Source organism: Lissotriton vulgaris, chromosome 6, assembly GCF_964263255.1.
Source record: "Lissotriton vulgaris chromosome 6, aLisVul1.2, whole genome shotgun sequence".
NCBI lineage: Eukaryota > Metazoa > Chordata > Amphibia > Caudata > Salamandridae > Lissotriton > Lissotriton vulgaris.
The window spans coordinates 1,659,350,782-1,659,378,061 of NC_141694.1; the positions used below are offsets into that span (position 1 = coordinate 1,659,350,782).

General features: G+C 45.6%; 1 protein-coding gene across 1 annotated transcript in view; it reads left to right on the forward strand.

Moving 5' to 3' along the window:
- The window catches only part of TRERF1 (transcriptional regulating factor 1), a 635,163-nt gene extending 610,110 nt beyond the window's left edge, over positions 1–25,053 (forward strand). Inside the window, exon 17 of the mRNA XM_086927823.1 lies at positions 23,040–25,053. Coding sequence (XP_086783949.1) covers positions 23,040–23,349 — 310 coding nt within the window. The 3' untranslated portion in view covers positions 23,350–25,053. The remainder of the gene's footprint in view (positions 1–23,039) is intronic.
- Positions 25,054–27,280: the final 2,227 nt, after the last annotated feature.

Genomic DNA, 27,280 nt, shown 5'->3' on the forward strand with positions numbered 1-27,280 from the left:
GCAGGAAAGGTGCCTTGGCATTACATGAATACATCATCATTGTTTGCCCCGTTTAATTTGACTGACAAGCAGCGCTTACTATCGGTGAAAGATGCTTCTTTTTCCATGTTGCACCTTGAAAGGTTGGAACCTTTACCGTTTTCTGCGGCAGAAGCCTATACTGCAACGTGGCTTATTCACAGTTTAATAACTCTACCGTTTCCTTTGTTCGAGTTTAAAAACTGTATGAAGTACTTTGCCATTGGTAGATACGAGCCTCTTGGAAGTTCTTATCTCCATGAAGCCTGGTCGCTTCCTTTTACATATAGATGCCTTAGGGAGGGAAAGGAAGTTTATTTGAACGGTGAAGAATGCACTGAAACACCGGATCATTCCTTAATGTGTCGACATATACAATTACATGGTTCTTGTAATCAAAATGAGCCTAATTTAGCCTGTATTTTGAAAGGTATTTCAACGTGCCTGCAATCGTTCCCACATTCACATTACTGGCAAATGGGAGTTATTTACTTTTAAACAATGAAGATTGCTGTGAGTTAATAAAAGGGATTGCTTATGTCGTTACCGTCAATGAGCGTTTGTTGCAAGAATGTAATGTATCCACCCCCGCATGGGAAACTTGATGTTTCTATCTGGCCTAAGATTCCGACCTTGAAAGCAGAGTTCAATAAGATGAGTCACATAACAGCTCTATTGCCCCAAAAAGAAGTTGCCCTCACATCTCCTCGTGAAACATTAGTCCTTCACGTGGCTAACACCCGCACAGAGGTGCATGCCTTATTAAATACTGATTTGCCCTTGCACTTCGGGGAATTAATTCACACAATCTTTAATATATCCTCCACGTCTGGGCTGGCTCACTTTTTTAAAGTTGTAAGCAGTGGCTTGGTGACTTCCTTCCAAAAGATTTTCGGGGTCATTCCGGCTTTCTTCCATTCTATTTTTTCCAGCCTGTTTGGTGGATTTCCCTTACTACTGGCTCTTGCTGCTGGTGTGCTATTTCTGTTTTGCTTATTTCAAAATGGATGCACATCCTGTGTTACAAGAGGAGCTGTCTCGGCTAGGGCTGCCTCGCGCCCGTATGCTTGAGTACTATGGTGCGCTGCCTCTTGCTACATTGAGTGCAGCTTATGGATTATCGTTTCGATTTTCCTACTTTACATGCGTCCAGCCTGTCTTCCATTGCCTGAGTTGCAACTTCGAATGGACCCTGGATTTACAGCAGACTTGTGCTAATCTAAACCTTCAACAGTTGGTACATCAGGCCACCCATCAAGGGGGGCATATATTAGACCTAGTGTTTGCTAACGAGGTAGATACATCAGTTCAGGACATTCTACCACAAACATGGGCTGACCATTTTTTTTGTCCTTTTTAACACTAGTATGTATGCCCGACAGGAAGAAAAAAGAATCATGACCACATATAGACTGGACAGGAAATGGGCCAGATTGGTTAACAACATGGCGCAAGCTTTGGTCGAAGAACATGACCATTCCACCCCCACTGATCCGGTGGAAGAAAGTTATCAAAAGTACTGCAGTACTATAGTTAGGAACTTAGACCGCCTACTACCAAAATGTAAAATTAAGAATAAAGAAAAGACTTCAGCCCCCTGGTTTGACGCAGATCAAAAGGCACTTAGACTTCTCCATAGAAAGGCAGAAAGGAATTGGAGAGGACAGTACGAAGATTCAGATAAGAAATACTTTAAGTTAGTCCAGCTTAATTACAAAACAGCCATTGACAAAGCAAAAGCTAATGTTTATGCTACCACCATTTTTAACTCCACAAATAGCACAAAAACTCTTTTTAAGATTTTTAAGGATATCACCTTGCCCATTAGTCAATGTAATGAGACAACTGCTTCACAACAGCTTTGCGATGATATTTCATGTTACTTCCAGGAGAAGATTAATAACATTGTCGGGAATCTACCACCTTATAATACTCAGCCTAGAGATACTGAATTGGAGGAACCAGTAAATGTGCTAAGCGATAACTCCTTGTTAACTTCTTTCCAATTATTCACGGAGGAGTCTTTTGCTAGCACAGCTCATAGCATCTCATCAGCCTCCCCGGCAGATCCTGTTCCCTACAGAATTTGGAAACAATTTGGTAAAATTCGGTTCCCTTGGCTTTGCAAAATCTGCAACCAGTCTCTGGAAGAAGGTGTAGTCCCAGCTGTATGAAAGCAAGCTGCTAAAAAAAAACATCGCTGGATTCCACACTCCCAGCCAGTTTCAGGCCAATCTCGCTTTTCCCCTTTCCTATAACAATTCTGGAAAAGACAGATAGCAGAATCCTATCTAGACATCTTGAGGATAACCAGCTGTTGGACGAATTCCAGTTTGGGTTCCGACCAGCACACCGCACTGAAACGGCATTAACCACAGTGATGGATAATCTTCGATTGCGCGCTGACAGAGGGGACGCATCGATTCTCGTCCTTCTTGATATGTCGGCGGCTTTCGACACTGTGAGTCGTGCAGTTCTGATGCAAAGACTGTGGAACAATGGGGTGAGAGGAAGAGCCTTTGAGTGGCTACAATCATACCTCCTGGATCGCCAACAGACGGTGTCTTTGGGACAGTTTACATCGAAAGCTTCTCCTGTCCATTATGGAGTTCCACAGGGATCATCAGTTAGTCCCATCCTGTTTAATGTTTATCTGAGACCCCTATTGTCCATCATTAAATCTTTTGGAATCAGCGTGATAAATTACGCGGATGATACCCAATTGTTTTTCTCTCTAGAGGGCAAATAGGAGACATCGCTTGAGGTCTTCCAGGAGTGTATGCGGAAAACGGCTGGCTGGCTCAGAGGTAACTCCCTTCAACTTAATGGGGCGGGGGGAAACGGAGGTGATGTACTGCTCAGCTGCAAAAATTCCAAAACACCCTCTAACTGAATTCAGGCTCACTCCAGAAGAAGACTCTTTAAGCCCGACTAATACCGTACGGAACCTTGGAGTACTTATGGACGCCAATCTCCAAATGGTGTCCCAGGCTAATAAAACCATTCAAGTCTGCTTTGCTCTAATTCACACGCTGCGAAAGATCCTTCCTCTTCTGCCAGATGATTCCCGAGCATTGGTAGTGAGGAGCATAGTGCTAAGCAGACTGGATTACTGTAATTCCCTATATTTGGGGCCCCCCCAGTATATCATCCAGGGGCTGCAACAGGTGCAGTCGACAGCAGCTAAGGTGGCTCTGAATAGATCATGTTATGTTATGTTAGTATGAATTTGTAGAGCGCACGTTCACCCCAGGGTTTCTTCGCGCTGTGTGCCGCTGGGGAACCCGTCCTGGCTTTCCCTGTGAGATGGTCCCTATTGGGCATCCCCAAGGTGAAGCCAGGCATCCCCGGCAGCGAAGGGGCCGTTGTGGAGATTAAGCAAGCTATTGCCCAGAGTTGCAGCGTGGGACCCATGGTTAGAGAGGCACCGAGGTGAGATTTATCAAGCCCGCTGACATTGGTTCCGTACCCTGCCGCGTCGGGAATTGAACCCTGGTCCCGGGCCGACCTCTGCTTCTGGGTCTGCCGCCTCTAACCGGTGAGCCACACTTCTCCACACTTCTCATTGAGCTCCTCCACAACTATGGCACTGACTGATCTCCATTGGTTGCCAATAAAAGAGCGGATAAGCTTCAAGTCACTATGCATCGTTTTTAGAGCGGTTCATGGATATGGACCACTGCCCCTGCAGGATAAATTCAACTGGTATGAGCCTTCTAGACAATTACGGTCTGCCAATACAGGCTTAATACCGGTTCCCAGACTTAAACGAGCCAGAATGGGGGGTAGGGCCTTTAGTGTAGCAGCTGCACAGTTATGGAAAAGGCTGCCACAGAATCTTGGGCTAGCTGACTCTCTGATGGAATTGAGGAAGGGTCTGAAACCCCAATTTTTTCCTAGAAGTTAGTCAATTTGTCATCATCACTTGAGCAGCAGGTACAGTTGTCCCGGGTTTGTCTGAGCACCAGGATGCCCGTAGGGTGATAGCAGCGCTATATAAAAAACCTTATACAATACTACAATACAATTTGTGTCTCTGCAATACGGTGTCTCCTGATGCGGATTATAATCAATTCATGAGTCCCTTAGTTGCTCATGAATTGCTTTGTTCTGATGGAGGGATTATGGCCTTTGCAGCGATGCATGGAATACTGGGTCGTTGGAATGTGTTCGCAGCGGCGCAAGATTTCTTGGCTCGCAGCTTTCTCGAAAACCCACCGAGTTGTCCTCTGATGGTGAAAGAGGCTCCGGTAATTGAAGAGCATGTATGTTCTTTCCCTCAGTTAAATTGGATGGCCGAATTATTTTCGGATGATAATAGTGACTTCCTGTTGGAGGCTGTTGCTGCATATTTTGCATATTCATTATTAGAATGAACTGTGTTTGCAGTCACGTTTTCTTGACCAACACTTTTGATTGGATTATGGGATTTTTTAGCACATGATTTTTTTGAAGCCCTGACCTATTGACTTTATCAATGTCCAAGGCAAGACTTTTTTCTCTCATCGCAATTGTGTTTATTTTTTCTCTGTTTTGGAGGTACCAAATTGGAGATTTGTGTTCGAACTATCGATCTTGAACTCTGCATTCCTAAATTTGCCCCTTTTTCTTGTCCTATCAGTGCTCGGATCAAAGGGAGGGTGTCATGTGGTTTGGTTTCACCTTTGCACTGTGTTATGTTAGCATGAGCGTGTTAGAAGTTTAAACGCCATTTTCCTTTTCTGCAACCTCTGCACACGACACATTTTGTTATTAAAGCTTTTCGCCTAGTTGAATATTTTGCTTCACACGAGAATAACATGTTTGCTTATAATATCAGCCTTGCTTGGTAAGCTATGTCTGTACAGTGAGTGCCGAGGCCTTCAAGGTTATTTCAATACAGTGCTTGTTGTTTGGTTTGATCAGCGCACTGGCTAGACATAATATATATGCAGCTGTGGCCAACTTTGGGTTTTAGGCGCGATTAATAATGCACTACACAGAGCATGAGTTAGACACTTGATGAATATTCGCAAGCAGCGAGTTGGTGCAGAAGATTATGTGATCCATTTCTGCTGAACCCAAATGTATGGGCCCACCTTTCTAAACCCAAAGAGACCTTCTGTAGATATAATATAATATACTAGCTAGGGAGGGTAAACTGAGGTTCTATTTAACCTTTTTCCTTTAGCATTTTAACATGCTTTCTCCCTTTGTGTTTTATGGAATAGTAACCATGCTGCTAACCTTGTTCCTTATAATATGTTTGCTTGTATTAACTAAGATACTGCGCTTGAGAACACTGCATTAGAAATAAACATTTCAAATTTACACGTTTCCTCATTTACTGTTCGTTCTGGATTGATATGTTAGTATAACGGAAGAGTGTTCATGTGTTCCATGTTACCTGAGGTGTTCTAAGTCCATGTTTTGGGTTGTCTAAATCATTGGGAGTCGGTAAGAACCAATGAGACACTGATTGCTAGTCTGCTAGGGGATTTTGGATACTAAGGTGAGTTTTGGCACACCCTAATTCACTGAGGTTCTAAGTCTCTATGCACAGTTCTGTGTAGGAGCAGAATCCCTGCTACATGGCACCCGATCGTTGGTGGTCTTATTACATGACACTTGAGTAGTACTTGTATCGGTCCTTAACACCCTTCACTATTGTTTCCGGAAAACAGTGGTGTCGGACAAACCAACCTATACTTACATAGGTCTTTTCAAGCTTGATTCTTTCAAAACGGTTTCCTTAAATTACTACCCAGTTGTGCTATAAAGTTTTTTATTGTACTTTGCATTTCTGTGTCACTATGGCCGCGGTGGACATTCCGCAACATAGTCGCATTGCGGTGCGCAATCACTTGCAGAATTATAATGTCACCGTGGATGGCATGGCCGTGATTATGATGGTGAGTGCCGAGGTGGCTTACCCTTTCGAAATTATTTATTCGTGGGTGACCTTCCCAGCTGTGAACGCAAATACCACTGTGTTTGACACGTACACTCCCACTGCTGTGCCTCTGGAATATGCTCCATATAGGACACAGGAAGTTCCGATTAACGCTTGGCAGCACCGAATTTGGTTTAATGGCGTCCTACCTCACACTTTGACAGCACCGAGGTTAGGTCCTTTGTCCATTCCAGGCGCGGCTTGGCCTGATTTTGGCTGGATTTGCACCTCATCCTCAGCACGGGGCATGTACCGTTGCTGAGTTAAGACGACTACATGTAGTCGCAATTAGCGTAATTAGGTCGTTAGTGCAATACATTACCCGCAATCTCTCGGGCGGGGCCCCAGGTGGTGCGGCGATTCTTGCCGGCAGGGCGGAATGAAGGTTAGTCCTGAATCCCTGCTACAATACCTGCATCTATATGCTATGGTAAAGATTAATGCTTTGTAGTCTGTAATAAACACTGGGCTTAAGGTGAAACTAAATAACATTTAAATAAAATAAAACTCTACTATACACCAGGGCTCATTTATGCTCCGTGTCGAACTTGGTGTTCGTAAAGTTAATAAGTAAAGAAAGTACGCGTATCCGCTATCGATTCAGGTGCGGTTAGCTGATGATAACCATATGGTTATCGTCAAAAGAGTTAGGCGAAATCAGTGGAGTGCAAATATTGAAAAATTAAGTCATTTGAATATAAATTTGCAATGCCAAAATTTGGCCTCATGAGCTCAAACGGGGCAAGGGACGCTTGTAGTCATACACTGGAAAGTAAAAGTAGAAGACAAGGAGATTAGTGGTGAAAAAAGAGATTAATAGCTCGATCTGTTCGGGCGGGTAGCGGCTGTGCCATACTTACTTCATCAAAGCTACTCCCTTGCCAGTGGAAAATAGCCTGCCTGCGGCTTCGATGGCAGCGCAACCTGCTGCCCCATATTTACATAGACACATAAAGCCACCCTGCGTGACTTTTCATGTCCTTGTAAATATGGACCCCTTACACACCACACATTCCTTCAAAAGGACGTGACATGGGTGTTCCCTGGCAACACCGATGGCTTCTGCCCCATTTCCAGAAATTATAAACCTGGAAATATGTCAGAATGCTGCACCTCCCCAGGGGAGGCATAGGGAGGCGCAACAAGAAGAAATGTTTTCATTTCTCCTCATTTGATTCCTCTTTCTATGCATACTGCAGCACGCATAGAAAGAGGAAATCACCTCTTGAGATTGTTTTTGTGCAGGAAGGTGCCCCATCCTGGACAAAAACAATCATTCCCATGACGCCATGGTGCAGTGGTGCCTGCATCGGTGCCTGGCAGCTAATTGTGCGCTAGCGCTGGGGAGAGCAAAGGGATTAGTCATATCGTTGTAGATAGGACGCATCCCTTTGCTTCAGAATTAACGCAGCGCAGCCAAATGGCTTGCTGCACCGCGCTCAGTTAATTCCTTGTAAATAAGGCCCAGAGGTTCTAAGAAAAATGTTTTCTCTCCAGGAAGTCTTGTACTGCATATGACAAACTCCTAACGCTTGCTTTCAAAATCAACAATGAATTATGGAAAAAGGCAGCTTTAATTACTAAAACCCTTCTAACGCTTATGCAAGCTCCTTTCACCTAATTAGTGAAAGATTGCAAGGAGGCTTACAAACACATCCTTATACAGGACTAGACATGCCAAATACAGTTTCAGGATCCATTAACACGGTGGTGGTGATCAGGAGGTATGCTGGCTTCCAGGCAAACATGATTGATAGAATGTTTGATGGAGAGAGGCTATTGGTGAAAAGCAGAAAAAGGCCATGTCACTTTTGTTGGGACTACCTTCTTTTTCGAGGCAGTTCCTCCAGCAGTGCTGCAGATTTCATTGATACCCTAGACCCCAATATTGCAGGCCAAGAAAGCCCTCTTTGCTATCTCATCAGCAGCCCTACAAGTTGTTTCGACAGTACAGAGGTAGGAGCAGCACCAGATACTGAAAGCCCCAACAACTGCAGACTTCCTCTTCTACTCGTCTTTCACTTTTTCTCAAACGTTTAATGTTTCCCAGTGGGATGACGGGTTGTGATTTACTGAACAAATGGAGTAGAATAACGACAGATCAGCAGGTCCTGCATCTGATACAATGTGGTCATGCCTTACATGTTGTTGGTAAGCTACCACTTGTTCCTGTTTCCCCAACACTCCGCACCGGCTGCCAAACCATCTTTTTTTTTTTTTTTTTATTTTTAAAACCTTTATTTCGAAAAGAGCACACAGCTATTCAGCCTAACATCCCAGAGGCAAGGCAGCATAGAATCAGGAGGAGAAAAGTGCAAGTTGATTCACATCAGAACTTTGCAGGTTGTTTTTGTTTTATTATAAAAAGAAAGAGATCTAACCAAGAAAGAAAGCCAAAAGGCTCATAAGAGTGGCAATGGAGCAGTAGAGACGGTAAGGAGTCGGCAAAAGGCGGAGGAGGACAGGTAGGGTATCGAAAAGCAGAATGAATAGTAGGATGGAAATGGGGGGGGGAGGGAAAACAGGAGAAGTACAAACAGCATAGAGCCGTTGGTGTCACAGGTTACGGTTATAAGTGTTCATCCAGATAGACAGGTTCCGGTGGCAGGCACACATCGCCCCTGTACGCATTCCATGCCCCCCACACCTTATTCCATGTCTGAGGCCTCCCCCTGGCAGCATAGACCGTCTTTTCTCGGAACATACACCAATCCATGTTGGCTTTCCATTGTACTACTAGTGGGGCTGTAGCAGCACCCCACTTCTGAGCAATATCACGCTTAGCAATCATATTGCCCAATGTCACCCAACGGGTCTGCGCAGTGTTATGATCAGTCGGTTCCCAAACATTAAGGAGACACCTCCTTGCCTCCGCAGCCAACACCACACCAGTCACCTCTCCCATAATACGGTGCACTCTCGCCCAGTACGGGGCAATGACGGGGCATTCCCACAAAATATGTAGAAAGGTGGCAAGAGCACCACAACCTCGACGACAGAGGCCATCGGGCGAGAATCCCATATGCAAGAGCCGAGGGCCGGTGACATATACCCGGTGAAGGATTTTGAATTGCACCAGTCGGAGGCGTGAGGAGATGGCGACCTCCTTAGGGGAGGACACCGCACTTTGCCAGTCCTCATCGTCAAGTTCCAGGCCGTCCGCCGTCCATTGGTCTCGCAAGCCCAGGAGGAGATCAGTTCGAACATTAATCAGTTTCTTATAGGACAGGGAAATAGCACTATCAGGCACATGGCCATCCAGTATCCTGTCCTCTAAGGGGGAGCTTTCGGGAATCTCTCCCTCCGTCGGCTTGGCAGAGAGCAACGCGTGTCTCAGTTGAGCGTAGCGGAAAAACTCCGTATCACCGAAACGGAATTCGGCCTGCAGCTGAGGAAAGGACTTGACTTCGCCTTTGGTAACCATATCGTCTACCCTGGAGATACCTATAAGATCCCATTTGTCGAAACCCTTGGTGTGCCACAGCCTGCCCAAGATATCAGAGTCGTATAGTGGGGTAAACCTAGTCAGTCTGCCCTGCCAACCTTGCGCTTTAGTGATCGTCCGCCAAACGTGAACCGCAGCCTTGGTCGGGCCTGACAGGCGCCGATCAAAGGATCTAGAATACAGGGCACGATAGTAATTCCCACCGCGCAAGAGCCACCTGTCCATTGCGTAGCCTGGGCTGTCAATAGGGCCATAGAAGCCGTGGTTGATGGCAGTGAGCTGAGAGGACCAATAGTACCGACGTACATCCGGTAGGGCTATGCCTCCGTCATACCATGGTAATGTGAGCTTCTGGATAGCGACACGAGGTCGACCATCCCCTATCAAGGCTCGTTGCAAACTCTCAATCTCCCGAAAATAGCGGGCCGGAACCGGGTCCTGAGTGTTCTGTAAGGCATACAGGAACCTAGGCAAGGACATCATTTTGAACAGGGCAGCCCGGCCCAGGAGAGAGAGCGGGAGCTTGCGCCAGCTATCCACGTCTCTCCGCAGCCGCTGGAGAGGGGGGAGCAGATTGTGGTCATAGCGCGCCTTGGGACTACCGGAAATGTATATTCCCAGGTACTTAAAGCCCTGTGCTGCCAGCTGGATATTGCAGCCTCTTGGGAGGCGCGGTGTGTCTCCCTTTAGGATGTAAAGAGACAACTTGGCCCAGTTGATAACCAGGCCAGAGTAGCGTCCAAAAAGCCTAAGCACGTCGCATGCCACAATGAGCGACTTGCAGGGGGAGATAAGGTAGAGGAGAATATCATCTGCGCACAGAGAAACTCTATCTTCAAAGCCCGGAGCCCAGGTTATACCATGCAGATCCGGGTGTGTGCGTAGCATGGCCGCAAGCGGCTCCAGAGCCAGGGCAAACAGGAGAGGTGACAGGGGGCAACCCTGCCTGGTACCACGGTGAAGGGCAAAGGACGCCGACACGCGGCCGTTAACCGCGACATTAGCCAGCGGGCAAGCGTAAAGGAGTTTAACCCAGCTCACAAAGATCGGTCCAAAACCTAGCTTCGCCAGCACCGCCCAAAGATAACTCCACTCAAGAGAGTCGAAAGCCATCGTGGCGTCAAGAGAGGCAAGCACCGCCGGTTCCTCGAGGGTATGAGCTCTGGCCATTACACCATGGAGTCGACGCAGGTTAAGGGCAGTGTTACGGCGGAGAATGAACCCCGACTGGTCCGGGTGCACCAATTCACCGATGACTCCTACCAATCGGGTAGCAAGCAGTTTAGCTAGGATTTTGGGCTCCACATTAAGGAGAGAGATAGGGCGATAGGATCGGCACACGTCTTTCGGTTTACCCTCTTTGTGAATAACCACAATGGTGGCCAGTCTCTGATCCAAGGGGAGGAGGCCCTCGCCCAGTGCCTTCAGAAACATAGTCCGCAGGTGCGTGGACACCAAATCCGGCCGAATTTTGTATAACTCGACCGGAATACCATTGGGGCCAGTCGCTTTACCCGATCTTAGTGCACGGATCGCCAAGGCGATCTCGTCCGCGGATATGTCTCGCTCTAAGTCGGCACGGTCCTCTTCAGAAAGACAGGGAAGGTCAATCGTCGAGAGGAACGCAGCCGAGTCAGCCTCGGAGCGGTCTGAGTTGGAAGTGTAGACACCCCGGAAATAATCAGCAAAGGACTCAGCATTAGCACTTGGGTCCGTGACGGCTACTCCGTCGTCCCCCAGTATTTCAGGCACCACGCGACTGGCCATCTCGCGCCTGTGTAGCCAGGCCAGCAATTTCCCAGCTTTATCCCCAACGTCGTAGATACGACCTTGCTGTTCCTTGGCCAGGGTAAGAGCAGCATTCGTGGCGAGATCATGGTATTCCGTCTGTTTGAGGGAAAGGTCATGTAAAAGGGAGGGATCGGGCTCGGGCCCCAGTCGGGACTCGAGGCGCAAAACCTCGTCTTCAATACATGCAAGGTCGGCATCCCGGACTCGCCTGGCCTCCGCAATGATAGCAAGAGCCTCACCCCTCAACACAGTCTTGAACGCCTCCCACAAGGTAATAGCCGAGCCAACTGAGCCCACATTCTCCGAGAAGTAGAGATCAATGGCCTTAGCAAGGAGTGCACGTGACTTAAAGTTACGGAAATACCAAGGGTTGACCGCCACCGGACGGTCAGACAGGGCGATGTTAAAATCAAACGAGACCCACAACGGGGAGTGGTCAGAAATACCCTGTGCCAAAAAACGGGCCTCAGACACGGCAGATGCATGCGCAGCTAAGGTAAGGACGTAGTCTATGCGGGAAAGACTACCATGGGCACTCGAAAGGAAGGAGAAGTGGCGGAGCGCGGGATGTAGTAATCGCCAACTGTCCACCAACCCCACGGAGGCAAGAAAGGAGGGCACCCACAGTTGAGAACTGCGGAGGTCTCTCGGCGGTTGGCGGTCTAGGGAACCAGAGCAGACTGAATTGAAGTCACCCCCTATTATCAATAGACCATTGGGCAAGGACAAAATGGCGCCACCAAGGTCCTGGAAAGTACTGGATTGTAGGCCTGGGGGAACATAAACCGAAAGCAGCGTAAGGGAACGCCCTTCCCATCTTCCCGCCACTGCAGCGTAGCGCCCCCTTTCATCAATCACAGTGACGTCTATCTCAAGGGGAAGGGACGACGCACCAGGATCCCTGCCCCCCGGGAGCCCGAGGAGAAACCAGCATGGGCCACCATCTTGTAGCCTTTGCGGTTAAGAGCTTTGCAAGAGTTTCCAATCAAATGCGTCTCCTGTAGAAGCACAACATCGGGCATATGTCTCTTAAGCAGTTGGATCACCACCCCTCTCTTAACACGGTCACCCAACCCATTAACATTCCAACTGATCACTTTTAATTTCCTACCCCCCATCGTCCCGCAACCCGTCCCACCCAACCCCAGCCAACCCAGCCATCAAGTGAAAAACAGCAGTACATACATTCCATTGCCTAGAGAAAGGAAGAAGAGAGAGAGAACGAACAAACAAATAAACTGGTACAACTTCACCCCCCACCCTGCACCCCTGCATCAGACTAAAAAGCCCCCCCAACCAGCAGTGTGCCGGTCACCCCATATACTACTCTACAAAAAGTCCCTGAGGAGTAAGGAATCTCCGCGAACACCTCCCTCCACCCCCCATGTAACATCAGGAAAGTCAACAGGGTCACTTAGAAACAATACCGATAGTCCCATGAAGCGGGCCACCATACGCCAACGTTACACAGTAGAGCCAAGTCTCATAGATCCGAGCCACCAGCTGCACCACCATCTTGTTCATCTCGACCGTCCCGACGCGGCGACAAAGTGTCCAACCATTCACTAACATTCTCGGCGAAGTCAAAAAACAGGGCACGGCCCTCATGTTCAATCCGAAGTTTGGCAGGGAACATCATGGAGTACTTATATCCCATATCTCGCAATCGCCGTTTCACGCCCGCATAGCTCTGGCGTTGTCGCTGAACAGTCCTGGTAAAGTCTGGGTAGAAGTGTATTTCAGCGTTTTGGTACTGAAGCGGACCATGCCGTCTGGAAGCCTGCAGGACCGCATCTCGGTCTCGAAAGTTAAGAAGCCGTGCTACGATGGGTCTAGGCGCCATGCCCGACTTTGGCTGGCCGCCCGGCACCCGGTGAGCACGCTCCACAGAGAAAAAGTTACTAAGACCAGACGGTGACAAATGGGTCTTTATCAGGTCCTCCACAAAGAGGTCCGTCGCCGCTTCTTCCGATCCCTCCGGCACACCGACAATGCTGACGTTCTGTCGCCTGGCACGTCCCTCAAAGTCCTCCAGTCTTCTCGAGAATTGGTCCGCAGACATCCGCAGGTTCCGGACCTCGGTCTGTAGGTCCGAGACGTCGGCCGTTAGGCTGGAGGTCTTAATGTCCAGTGTCTTCACTCGATCATTAGTCTTGCCCAGGTCGGCTCTAATGAGAGTCAGGCCCACAGCCATAGTGCCCACCTTGTGGGTCAAGACCTCATGCTGCTGCTGCATGTCAGCCCGAAAACTGGTAATGGCTCCCATGATGTCGCTCAGGGTAGGCTCAGAACTGTCAGGCGAGCCCATAGATGGATGGCTCTTGGCAGAAGATCCCGTGGCAGGCGGCGACTTCGGCTGGACATATCGCTCAATTTTGCTTTGTTGTGATTGCGATTTTCCGCGGACACCTTTGTTCGACGTCTTGTCTGGGTCCCCTCTGCCCGCCATGTTGGTTCCGATGAGGACAAAGGGCTACACCAACCAGGTCCGAGCCCAGCGACCCAAGAAGTGAATCCGAGTTAGACAGCCAGACAAGGCCGATGAATAACGCACTGTAGGCACCAGCACTCCGCCAGTAGGGACAGCAGGCAGTCACTACGCATTCCAGTCGTGCGAAGTGACGGAGACCGGAGAGACAATGGCACAGCCCCGGCACGGAGTTCAACTCGACGTAGCTCAGCGTAGGAACCACCGATTCGAAGGCGGAAGGCAGCTCCCGCCTCAGTAGACCACCAGCAATAGGAATCCACCCGCGTGGATCAGGATTTCAGACAGGATATATGAGGAGGATCGGAGGGTCCGCGGAGCTCCGAGCTTACGCGGCCATCTTGGTTGCCCGCGAAGCTCCTCCCTGCCAAACCATCTTGATGAAAACAACATTAATGTTGGATAAAGGTGCAAGAGGGCCATCGTAAGCACAGGGTTAGGTTGTTACTGTAGGTATTCCCTGGTTCCCAGGGAGGAGGTGAGCTATAGCTATATTAGATTTGCAATACCTGAACACCCCTTTGAAGGGCAGACCCGGAAGCTGAGATCGGCCCTGGACCAGGGTTCAATTCCCCGCCTCGGCGGGTCTTGGGCTAAAAATTCCACGGTCTCGATAATTCTCGCTCCGGTGCCTTCTCGACTCACGGGTTCACGCTCTGCGACTCTGGGCAATAGCTTGCTTAATCTCCACAACGGCCCCTCGCGGCGGGATGCCTGGCTTTCACCTTGTGGATACCCTGCCGGGGCCTCTCACAGGGGAATACCAGGACGGGTTCCCTAGGCAAGCGCCAGGATGCCCTTTGTGGTGACAGGTCGCGCTATATAAGTATACCTACATTTACATTTACATAAGTTAAATATGTTGGATTTGCAGGATGCATAATTTCATATATACGAGTTTTCCTGGGCCTACAGGAAGTGATAACAAACATTTTCAGTTTTCTGTATTCCTTTTTTTTAAGACTCCAGTTCACCAAGTTTGTGGAGGTGGGTCTTGCTCGGCTGCACAAGGGCAGAGTGCTTGCATACATTCATGTAGACAGACCCATGGTGACTAAAACTCCATCTTCAAGATTTGTGGAGAGCCCCTTACAGATTCCTGGCAAATGACTTAATGATACGTATATTTTCATCAGTGTTCAAATATTTCCGCTGGTGCCAACCAGTCGTTGTATTTCTTAGGGACTATATTAGATGCAACCATGGTGAAAGCATTCCTACCATGCAGAGAGAAAAAGACATTTTGAAATTGTCTGAATGTTTCAACCAGCAGCAACTCTGGGCATGTCTCATAGATTTGGGATTGATGGATAAGGCATTTGCCATATCCCACATGCCAGACTGTGAATGAGATCACATCAGTGATGCTTAAACAGGTAATGGAACTAATTCAGTGGGTTTTTGTTGGAAACGATCAAGGTGACTTTCAGGTGGTAGAACAATGTGATCAACTTGGTGGGCAGTCATCCATTCCACTTTTGTTTCCCTAGATGACATTCATACAGATATGTTGCTCTCAGGTTTGGGAAACAGTTTAAATCATATGATTAGCAACTCATGGTCACTCCAGGAAACTTTGCTTTGCATAAACATGTGGGAACAAAGCAATAGGTCGCGCTTTGGCATTTCCTGTTGTCATTGTGAGGACATCAAATGCAAGTTCTGTAGAATCCCACAATGATTCTTGTTATAAATAAGAAGCATACAGGTAATTCTTGGAAGTCTTCTTTTAATGCGTCTTCACACCATCCCAGGTTCCAGTCAGCTGTGGAATCTTCGCACAATCTTGACATGGTTATACCAAGGGGCGACAGGAGGGGGAGAAGGGGGGGGGGGGCGGGGGCAGGGCAAACCAAGTATGATTATCACATATCTCCTTACCAAGGGAAGGAATGGGAAACAGGGAGAGAGGGTACAGCAGTTGAATTGCTCAGGAAGGAGCATTACACAGAACATGCTCAGATGACCACAAATAAGAGATAAAGTTGTAGAAACCATTATGACAAAAATAACATGCTTTAACAATACATATAGGTTCTCATCTGACACAGTAATCCTTAGTCCACCTGGGTGCAGTTGTGGGTCTCGTTGACCTCCTAAGGGCCACATCATTCATACTCTGCATCTGTGTCTCTACCTGAGGGACTGGTATTTCTGGGACAATACTGTCCATACTCCAAGTTTGACCGTTGGCCAACTGAACCACATTCCTACCTACTCTGGTTACCCGCATAGGTTCTGAGAACCTGGGTGGTTTGGTTCCTTGTATGGCTGCTACCAAATCTACTTTGGGTTTTATATCATCCTCCGAAATTGTGTGGCCTAGGTATTCAACCGACCCTACCCCTATACGACACTTCTCCTTCTTAAGTGTCAATCCGGCAGCTTCCAACTCGACCAATGCTTTCCTCAAAATGGAATTGTGTTCCTCCACATCCTTCCCATAAATGAGGATATCATCCTGGAAGCTAACAACAACTAAAGAGTGACTACAAATAATGTATGAAAACTATGAGAAAACACTTGGAAGGGATCAAGAACGGGAAAGAAAGACAATTCTATTGGTAAGAGGGAAAACTCTATTTGTAAAAAGAACCCTCACTCACCCTAGTGGTGACATGGGGTTCCCACGAGGGAGACCGAATGTGCTTCAACGCCTGCAATTGCAGCGGAGCAGGTTATTTGTGAAACAGACAGTGTGTGCTCAGTGAAATGTGTGATAATTTAAAAGATCCCAGAAATACCTCTAAACAACTTTATTCGTAGGTCAGCTGGTCACATTAAAAACAAAGTGAGGACAATATGGTGATTTTTTTTTGGGAACCACTGTGTCCTAAAAAAAGGTCAACATGTTTCTGCTGTCAAATGCCATATTCGGCTCAGCTTTCGTCAGGACCATTAAAGTGAAATCCACGGGCGGTCCGTGCTCGCTAAGGCACGTCCAACCCTGAGGATATGTATGTGAAAATTTTTTGAAAAAACCTTTTTAGGAAGTTTCTGTAAAAACTCACAGTTTTGCACCTTCTCAAAAAGCTCCTAGAGAATCACCAGGAGTCCATTCTGTGAAGAAATAACATAAAAACAGTACGAACATTCAATGTCATATTTCTGTTCATTCATTCTGCTTTCATTAGTGCTAAAAGCAATCCAACCCTTACGGTTTGTCTCAGGCCCATTCTCCTAATTAAAGGGTGTATTACCTCATTTACGTCGAACCACATTTACTCTTTCAAAACTGTTGGTCGATAGGTTTTATTAAGACTAAATTTTAGTCCCATTACGCGCTGAGTTATAGTTATAAATCTCGCGCTGCATTTGCATTTAAAATTGGTATCGACGTCCTACCCCTATTTGTAAAAGCGGCCATCATGGGACCGCAGGACTCAAAGTTCAGACAAAAAGGAAGAATATGGTATACAACATACTTTCTTGAGAAATCTCTTTAGATTGCCCGGTACTTACACAATACAGGGAATCAAGTATGCCACATAGATTAACAGCAGGGCACATTTTTCACGCTGCGTGTCATCTGTAAATACAAACATAAACAGACACATGGTGTCCAGGTTGTAGGCGAAAAGCAGTCCCATTGACTAACGTGCAAGTAGTAGGGGCAAAATCCGCGCCTGGTGAGACTTACTAAATACGCCGTTCACCTAATCCGGGAACTGCTGCTATCCGAAGATGGTGTTCCGTTGTGAAAACACCCATTAAGAAAGCAGGCCACGTGATTACGTGATACGTCTACCGAGTCCCGGTCAGCTGACAGAGATTACGTACTCCAGAACGTCTGACGGACCGAAAACACTAGCATGTTAACCTTCTCATCATAAAAACTTTATTGATCCCAGATTGATTTTAACAAAGGATAACATAACATCTATACGAAATGATCCGCATTATTATAGTGAGCATACTTAGATTTCCTCAAATCTCTAACAACAAGAGAGGAGATTTCTTTTTGCGATAAACGGGAAGGATCCCTACGCAAAAGATGATGAGTTGATAGTTCGAATAACATTGTCGGACCTACTGATTGCCGGTCAAGGACAATACCAGGTGGTTCTAGAATAACAGAATCCATATTGCCAGCAGTCTATTTCCAACAAACAACCTGGGAACTGTATGTGCCTTTTTCATTACAGTGCTCATCACTACATGTTAAACAGTGGTGAAGATCTAACTGGGGCATTCAGCTTCGGTTCATCGTCTCAAGACCGACCCCCAAGGGATGTCATCGTTGAGGCCAGTCAAATGACTTGAGAGGCGGTAAACCCACCTCTGCTCCCTTTCAAAGAGTGTTATTTCTGTTCCATAGTCCAAATTTTCTATCACAGTCCAATGAATGTCTGTTGGAGAGTGTTTATGCTCCATGAAATGTGTGGTAAGTTTGGTGTTGCTCTTGCCACATCTTATGCTGCTCCGATGTTCGCAGATCCGGAGTTTGATCATTCTCTTGGTCATCCCGATGTATTTTAAACCACAGGGACATGTGATTAAATACACGACATTGCAAGTATTGCAATTCGTGTGTTGCCGTTGTTGCCATGTTTTACCAGATTCAAGGTTGAGTGTCTTCGACATTGAAGTGAGGGGACACACACTACAACTCCCACAGGGATAATGCCCAGTAACGGGTGGTAAGCCCCAGGCGTCTAGTACACTCCTTGTTATTTGTTGTTGTCGTCTGGGACGTGTATGCACAAGGGAATCCTTGAGGCTCCTAGCTTTTTTGTAAGAGAACAGAGGTTTTTCCCATGTGCAATTGTTAGATGTCAAAATTCTCCAGTGTCTCTTAATGCTGCGACTAACCATGTTGGATGCTGAATTGTAAGTCGTAATGCATGTCAGAGGCACCTCTGTTCCTGTCTCTTTAGGGAGGTCTTCCAAAAGGGCCTCTCGATTCTGATTACGTGCTCTTTTGTAACTTTTAGCTAAGAGGGGATTGGGATAACCCCTCATCTGTAGTTTTTTGGTTAGGTCCTGTGCCTGTTCTTTATAATCAGAACCCTCACTGCAATTCCTCCTCACACGGAGGTATTGACCAAACGGAAGGTTCTCTCTCAGAGGTTGTGGGTGAGAGCTTGAATAATGTAAGAGGTTGTTTTTTGCAGTAGGTTTGTAAAATGTTTTAGACATTAGTCGTCTGCCTACTCTAGTAATTGTCACATCCAGAAACTCAATTTTGGTTCTGTCAAATTCATGTGTGAACTTGAGATGTACATTTTGATTATTCAGCCAGACAAAAAAGATACGTAATGATTCCTCATCACCCTTCCAGATCAACAAAACATCATCTATATATCTTTGCCACAAAATAATGTTGGAAAAATGGGGGTTTGTAGTTGGTAAGATGTTCTTACGTTCGAAATTAAACACATACAGCCCCGCCACACTGGGAGCAAATGTGCTCCCCATTGATGTACCGGTGGCTTGTAGGTAAAGATCTTGCTCATATTGAAAAAAGTTCCTATTACAAAGGAACGAGATGTTTGATATTGCCAATCAGTTTGTTCCAAAGTTTCAGCAACCACCTCAATTGTTGCATCTTGAGGTATAGACGTATAAAGACTTTCAATGTCTAACGTGACCAGAAAAGAGGGTTCCTCTGGCATTGTGATGGTCTGTAACATTGCCAGTAGGCTTTTGGTGTCTTTTATGTATGTGCTGGTAGATTCAACAATAGGCGGTAGGAAAAAGTCACAGTATTTTGACAAAGGTTCCAAGAGGGAACCCAAACCCGAAACAATAGGCCTCCCTGGTGGTGGGTGGATGCCTTTGTGGGTTTTGGGGAGGGTATAGAAGTATGGTATCTTGCCCTCCGTTAATGTAAAAAAAATCAGCCTCATGTTTACTTATTTACCCTCATGTTCAGCCTTCATTACCAAGTCTGTTATTTCTGTTTTTAGACAGGTTAATGGATCCTCCCTCAAAGGTATGTAATTTGTTTGGTTACTTAGGAGGCGGCGACATTCTTGATCATAGTCTTTTTATCTAGTATGACTATCCCACCCCCTTTGTCCGCACTCTTAATCACTATGCTGGTGTTATCTTGTAAAGAGCGTATTGCCTGGTACTCAACCGCAGTTAGGTTCTTAAATGGTGTTGGTGTCACCAAGGACTCAACGTCATTAATTACTGCCTGCTCAAAGGCCAGTATCTCAGGTGAAATGGTATGCGGTGGGGGGGTAAAGGTAGACTTTGGTCTGAAGTTGGTATCTCCTCGTGACATCTGAGTAGATTCTGTTGTCTGTTTCTCAAAAAACTTTTTTTATCGCAATTTGCGAAAAAAATCCGTGAGTTCACATCGTAGCTTAAATTTGTCAAATCCGGGTGTGGGGACAAACCCCAGAACCCTGATTTCTTACTCAGTCAGGACCGTTGTAGATAGATTTGAGATTAAGGTTTTTGGTTGCTCTATCCCGCCCTCTGCTCCGAGGTTTTGCTTCTTGTGCTGTTTCCCACTGTACTTGGTTGGACCCTTTCCATCGCCCTCTCCTCCCCCGGCCCCTCCCTAAAAAAGGCTTTTGAAACATTTGGGGTTGGAAAAATTGTGGTTGTGGAGGTCCATAAGCAGGGTTCCATCCCATCATGGGTGGGAACGGTAGTGGTGGATGAAAAGCGTTCTGGTAACCAGTCCCGCCTTGTTGGTGGTAAGCCTGTTGACCACGGTTGTAAGCACCCCTGCCTCTACTGCGACCTCTATTCCTTTTACCAGTACTCCCCGTGCTGGAACCACTCGTGTTCGAATCCCCAGAAGCATCAGAGTTATAATCTGTCTTCGTAGGAGGAGTGTAATCGGGGCTGGTGTAGGGATATACCTTGACATATGACCATTGTGTCAAGTCTTTTTGGAACTTCTGGGCTTTCGATTGCGCAAGACCCTCTTTATATTCATTCATTTCTTTATTGAGATCCTCAAATTTTTTCTTATACCCTGTCAGGGTTGCTTTGAAATGACTTTCTGTTTGTTGGATTGCAAGTTGTAGAGCTTCCGATAATCTGAGAGCCGTTTTTATTATCAATATCGCCCAGTCCCTGGTACTGCGCCAAGCTATTTGGGCCCATTCCTTCCTAAATGTTGCATCCTCAAGAAAAATCCTACGAGCATTCGTAACCAATAGCCCTTTAGGGGCTGTGTTTTTCATGAGATATTCCTTTAGCATTGTGCCATGCAAGATGGCTCTAATGCGGCTTTTTTTCTTTTCCCCCAAATTATCCCACTCGGTGGTTTGGGAGATTGTTTGGGAGATGAGTGGGTCGGCAAGCTGTGCCCGTCAGCGTCGAACTGCAGGCAACTAATAACCCCTTCGTAGAAAGATGATATATTTAGCTGTGCCTATCAGCGAAAACCCCAACAGGCTTGCAGTACTCTTATATTCGAGGAATGTACATAATTCGAGGTGAAACAGCTGTGCATGTCAGCAAAAATGCCACAGGCTGAAGCACACAACTGTAGGGGTTAAGAAGAGGAAATCGACGCTCTGAGGGAGTGTGTCTGTGAGGGAGGCGCCGTCGAAAGTGCTGCCTCCGGATGTGACGCTCGATTGAGGGAAGGGCTGCCGCGCTTTTTTGTGACTCCGGCAGCCATCTCCGCGCTGGAACACCCACTGAGTCTCACAGACTTGATCCTGCGTGGAAAGGCACAGCGCCGGCACCGTCGTCACAGCAGCGATTCTCAATCGCCACCCACTGTTCGCATCCAGACGCCCAGCTCCAGGAGCGACCCGGCCCTCAGGCAGCACCCGGCCTCCTCAAGTTCCTGCAGGGGCACACACGGAGGTGCGGCAGATCCACACAGGGCACACGGCAAGTTCCTGCCAGAGCACCACAGGGGTGCGGACAGATCCACTCAGGGCCCCAGACACCGGCAATGCAGTAACCACCCGGACCGCTCCACAATCTCTGGCCAGAGTGGTGTAGACACGGCACGGGACCTCCAACAGACACCGATGGGCACCGTCCGGACTGGGCTGGTCAAACGCACCGCAACCCGGAAAAGACACCGGAAAAACAGTTCTCCTTTGTGTCACCGATAGCTGGAAGGCAGGCCAGGCATAGGGAGCCTCTCCTACCCCCACAAGGATGACCAGCACTCTCCTCAGATAACAACACGGCCAGAAGAAGCCCTAGAAACGTTCCTCTTCACCCACGCGGGGCACCTTCAACATACTGCAATAGGCACGGCAGAACGCACACGGTCGTGGTGCACACTTCACTTGAAGCTATAGGTAAGTCAATAATCTTACTTAAGGTACCTGGCAGTACTGGAGTACGTAATGGGGGTGATGGTGTACCGTCCCCACATGATGTTTCGTCGCCAGTGTTGTATATAAGAAGCGTACAGGTAATTCTTAGGAAGTCTTCTTTAATGCGTCTTTACACCATCACAGGTTCCAGTCAGCTGTAGTTAGCTGTGGAATCTTCGCACAATCTTGACAGGGTTATACCAAGAGGCGACAGGAGGAGGGGGGGGGGGGAGAAACCAAGTGTGATTATAACACTTCTTCACGTAAACAATTATTGTGGAGTAAGCTCAGGCCTTCTATGTACATAGCCAATGAGGTTGTGGTATTGGGCGTTCCAGAGGAGAACCATTTGGCGGGACTGAACATTTCAGAGTTGGAAGCCCTAAACAGATGTATGATGATCAGGCACGACAGAGGTGTTCAGGCGTTCTGGTAGCCGTACGAGGATCTTTTCATAGCTGTTCTCCAGGAGAAATTACATGACAGATGCTTTGCTCCTGGTACATTTCTTGCAGGGGATCAGCAGGAGAAGGTTTTCAGATCGAGCAGAAATACAATCTACGCTTTGCTTTCTACCGATTTGTCGGTTTAAATTTTATAGGAATTTAAATGACTACTACATGTTTTTATTCTGGTAAATGACATTTTATAAATTGTGTAGATTTTTATATGATATGCAGTTTTAATCAAAGGTATAAGTAATGAGAATAAACATGTTATACGCAAATTCTAGGTCCTGCCCTGGCCCATAACCAAAGGACTCTACTGGTCTCTCAATGTTGTTACAAACAGCGGCCACCCATTATTCAATAATGACCGAATTCAGTCATGTATGAAATCTTTTCCTAAGTTACCAAATCATTTCATTACAGGTTGTACATCTCTAAATGTATTGTGTTTGCCTTCGTGGCGTCCCTATTTGTTATTTCGTTAAGATTGTTAGACCATATTGTGTGGGTACTGTTTTTTGGCATCTGAGGCAACAGAACTCCATGTTAGGCAATTTTTCAAATTCCTGAATAATTAATCATTCTCAGTGTAATGTTGCTGAACTAAACTCAAAGTGTATCAAAAATGTATCTTTTTCATCTTTCTTATTTTTCCTTAATATTTTAGGGTCTTTTTTAAGATCAAAAGCCGCAACGCACATATGAAAACGCACAGGCAACAGGAGGAACAGCAAAGGCAGAAAGCGCAGAAGGCTGCCGTGGCAGCAGAGATGGCAGCCACCATTGCAAGGACTGCTGTGCCCATGAGTCACGGCTTGATTCCTTTCGATCACCTGATGAGACACATGGAGCACGGCTTCGATGAACATATTGTTCACGATCTGGGGGACGTCCTAGATGATGCAGAAGTCATGTCTGCCGATTTCCTCCTGGACGATGACGGTGTAGGGTTACTACAGGAAGACACTGAATTATAGGTGAAGCCTGTTGTGGTCTTGGAAAGCATCTGGAGATGTTCCAATACAGCGCACGAAAGCGGTTGGCTTTACAATCTCATTTGGTTGCATTGGTGGCTTTTGGAGCGGGGAAGTCTTTTTATATTGATGTTCTCAATGAATATTCCGTTACGGATCTTGATGCACATTTACATCCTCCTGAGGCCAGAGACCACCGTTTTACGCTCACTGCGTACTCCTTTCCTGGGCTGTTTTGATGCAAAGCATATCTAGGGTCTATGCACATGCACGTAAGAAGACTCCTTTGGAAGCATATTGGCATGAGAGGATCGCAGACAGTGACCTGAAAAGTTGTACAAATACCTAGACTGCCATTGCCTGTATACCACTTCACAGCACAAAATCTAATTTTTTTCAGGGGACAAATCCTGACCTCTTACTTAAGTAACGAGCTAAAACATTGAATTTACAGTGACACAGCAAGGTAGGAGTGTTCTGGTAAAACTATGCAAAAACGTTGATAGTAAAAATGATTAAATTTGTGTGCATATCAATTAATTTGATAACAAAGGTAAAAAGAAAATAATAGACACTGAAACCTGTGGAATATCGTCTTTGATCGGATGGGGAGCTGTTTCGGAAGAAGAATATATTTAAAAATATTGCAAATCTCACAATAGGTAAGTAAAACACAATGGCCTTTAAACTATCAGTCAGCGGTTTCACGGTCGTATCCTGCTAAAGGATACTGTATAACGCTTACAATTCAGACAGAATGCAACAAAAGATAATTGTATGCTGAAAATAGGGTTCTGTATCTTTATTCTGTTTACTGGCTTGCCACAGAATTTGAACTACTTGCTTTAAAGCAGATTGAACTCTGGAAACCTAAACTTGAACATTTTTCACACTCAAATGTTAACTGTTCCTATGCAAATATTGCGCCTAACTATCAGAAGTTTTTTACTCGGAAACCGTGTTCCTAAGATGCAGAGAATAATATTATTGTTAGCTTTTGTGTTGATCAAATCTAAGTTTATTTTCCAGGCCACAGTTTGTGGTTTGCTTTAAGTGCCAAATGTACTCACTAGTGAGTTAGGTAGGATGCTCTATCAAAGCTGGTATGTATGGCAGTTCTGAAAAGTTGCTAAAACAAAGCCATAGTATTTTGGGGAATATATTTAACTACTGTTCGTATTTTATTAGGAAATACCTGTACATATTTTATGGGCTTGGTTCTAAAGAAAATTATTTTGCAGTTGGATTAAAAAAAAGTATGTATTAAAAAAGAAGGCCTTGTCTTCAAAGAGCACCTGCAGCCTTTTTCTGTGAATGGTTCCTGTTGATTTTGCTCATTTCTTGGAACGAATGCCTTCTTAATCCCCTGGGTGTCATTTATTCAGGTTTGCACTATTGATCAACTGATTTCTTTGTTCATGAGTTTTTTTCTATTCTAAATTTTAATATGTATGTTTTCAAGAACAATATATTTGGTACATGTCGAATAAGCACTATGTATAAAAAGTTCAAACATTTTTTGTAGCAAGCAATTTGTTTCACAGTCAAAATCAACGGATTAGTGTAATGTTTTTGGCATAGAGAGGACAGTATTTTCTAGTGAATTTTGTACTATTTTACCAAAAAGTTCTTTATAATGTCAAAGGTTTTGTACTTGTGACAAATATTTCTTTTAAATAAATTAATCTAAGATACAGATGGAAAAAAGAGGTTTTTTTTCTATCACCATTGTCACAATTTCTTTCTCTAGCATTACTTCGAGTGAAAGTCTCATAGTGTTCCTTCTACCTTGGATACTGGGTATAGTGTCATCACATGGCCTAACTGGACACATAAGCTATTGACTGCATTATGATTAAAAAGAGCACTCTTTCCTTAAATTATAGTAAGTAGAGGACCACATTATCATGATCGCACAAGAAGACCAAGTTACTGTGTTCCCACAAGAAGAGTCGATCTGTGGGTAAGAATCATTCGTGGCTTTTGTTCACAACGTGGTGCTAATCATCTTTCACCTCTTGGTTCTCTATCCAAGAATTTGGTAGCAAAGCGATTCTTTTTACAGCACAATTTCCCAGACATTTTAACTAAAAAGCTAAAAGATAAACCTATCAAATATTCCAATATTTCAGGGTCTGACATAGTGCCCATTTGCAGTTTTTCTCCACAGCTCTAAATTACTAATGCACTCAAAAGAAAATGTATGCTGCTTCATTATGGTCGTGTCTCTGGCTGCCTGTCATCAATAAGCACTGTGATGTTGATTTTCCTTTTGCCCTCACTTTAGCACTCCCATGGCACAACATCAGAGTTTGACGCTAATGGCCATTGTTGGATTTGCCTTTCTCTACTCCGGCGCCATGCACACTTCTGTACATTTATTTGTAGGCCCACCTTAACGATTCTGACAGAGTTCACCCTTCTCATTGTGCCAGAGACTCATCCAAGCCATCTCTGGGGCCTTTCTGTTTTATTTTCTACTATTTGTTCCATCAATACTGGTCCTCCTCTGTTACTCGCCTACCTTCCGTTTTCTGTGGCTTTTTGTGTTCCCTGGTGGCTCTTACCCTTTCCTTTATTGTGAATTTTGGGCACTCCCCCATCTCCTCCTCTATGGGTTACCTTCAGTCGTGTTTTGGCAGGCTCATGGGTCTCCCCAGGAATGCTTTGATGGTTACATCTGTTGGTTGTATGCGTTTGTGGGATTGACTTCCCTGAGGGAGTGTATAGAGTTGGTACGATTTACTGAGGGAGAGCGGGGGGGGTATAGAAGATTTGGTGGGAAGGGGGGAGACGTTCTTTTCATCTTCTCCTCCGCCCACCTGTTTGTTCTCTCTATCGCAATCTGTCTTAAACATCTTCTCAAGTTTTTTCTTTTTTCATTCACACTAACTTTTTTCCATTTTTTTACTTGTCTTTAACTCTTTTATTGTGTGTATTGTTTCACTTCTTTCTACCTCAAACTTTTCCATCTTTCTCTTTTCTCCTTGCTTTCATCTTCCTCCTTAATCACTTGTATCGTCCCATATTTTATTTGTTGTTCGCTTTTTTTCTCTTGCTTTTCTTTCTATTATCCCTTTCCATATTTTATTCTAACTTCCTTTTCCATAACTCCTTCTTTTCATGTTTTTTCTTCTTGCATCTTTCTTTCCTTATTTCCATGATGGTTTCCACATTTTGCCCTTTAATCCTGTTGAACTGATTAAGAGGATTGATTGATTTTTTGTAGCGAATGCGGGCAGTTCGTAGATGATAAATGCGAGCAGATGAAAAAAGGAGAGACTTAATACGAGAAGAAATTGTAATCCAGATTGTCAAAAACTGTGCAGCCATAAAAATCATTCTCTGGATAAATTTAATCTTTCAAACGTCAAAATCGAAAATTCAGAGTTCAGGAAGTTAATTAGTTGTTTAATTTCTCAGTTCATGTGCCATCTCATGAAGGTTCTTCAAGCTGTAATTGAAAATCTTTCAGGACAATGGCGCTTTCTTCTGGCACTATCTTTGTCAAATATGCCAGTCCAGGAGCTATATAGTTCTTGTTTGGCAAGCTTACTGTTGCCGATTTTATGATTACTGCTTCACCAGTTTATTTGTCAATCTGCTCTATTACTGCTGGCTTTGCTTTGCAACGCTTTGCTTCTTTCTTTCACTCTTCAGGGCCATTCTGCTTGAATCAAGCTAATATCTTCAATTTCTATTGCTTGATCGGTCTGATTTTCTTCTGCTTCTTAATTTGCTCTGTTTGTAACTTATGGAATCTTGCTTGCTGTCTGACTCGCACTTGTGATTTTCAGAGTTTGATTTTTCAACTTTCTCTTCCTCTAGATCCCTGTACCGAACTCAGGCTTGACTTATTGAGTCAGTTGTTTGTGTAACCATTTCTTCATCAGCAGTACAGGCTTTTTTGATATAAGATGCATGGATCCAATAT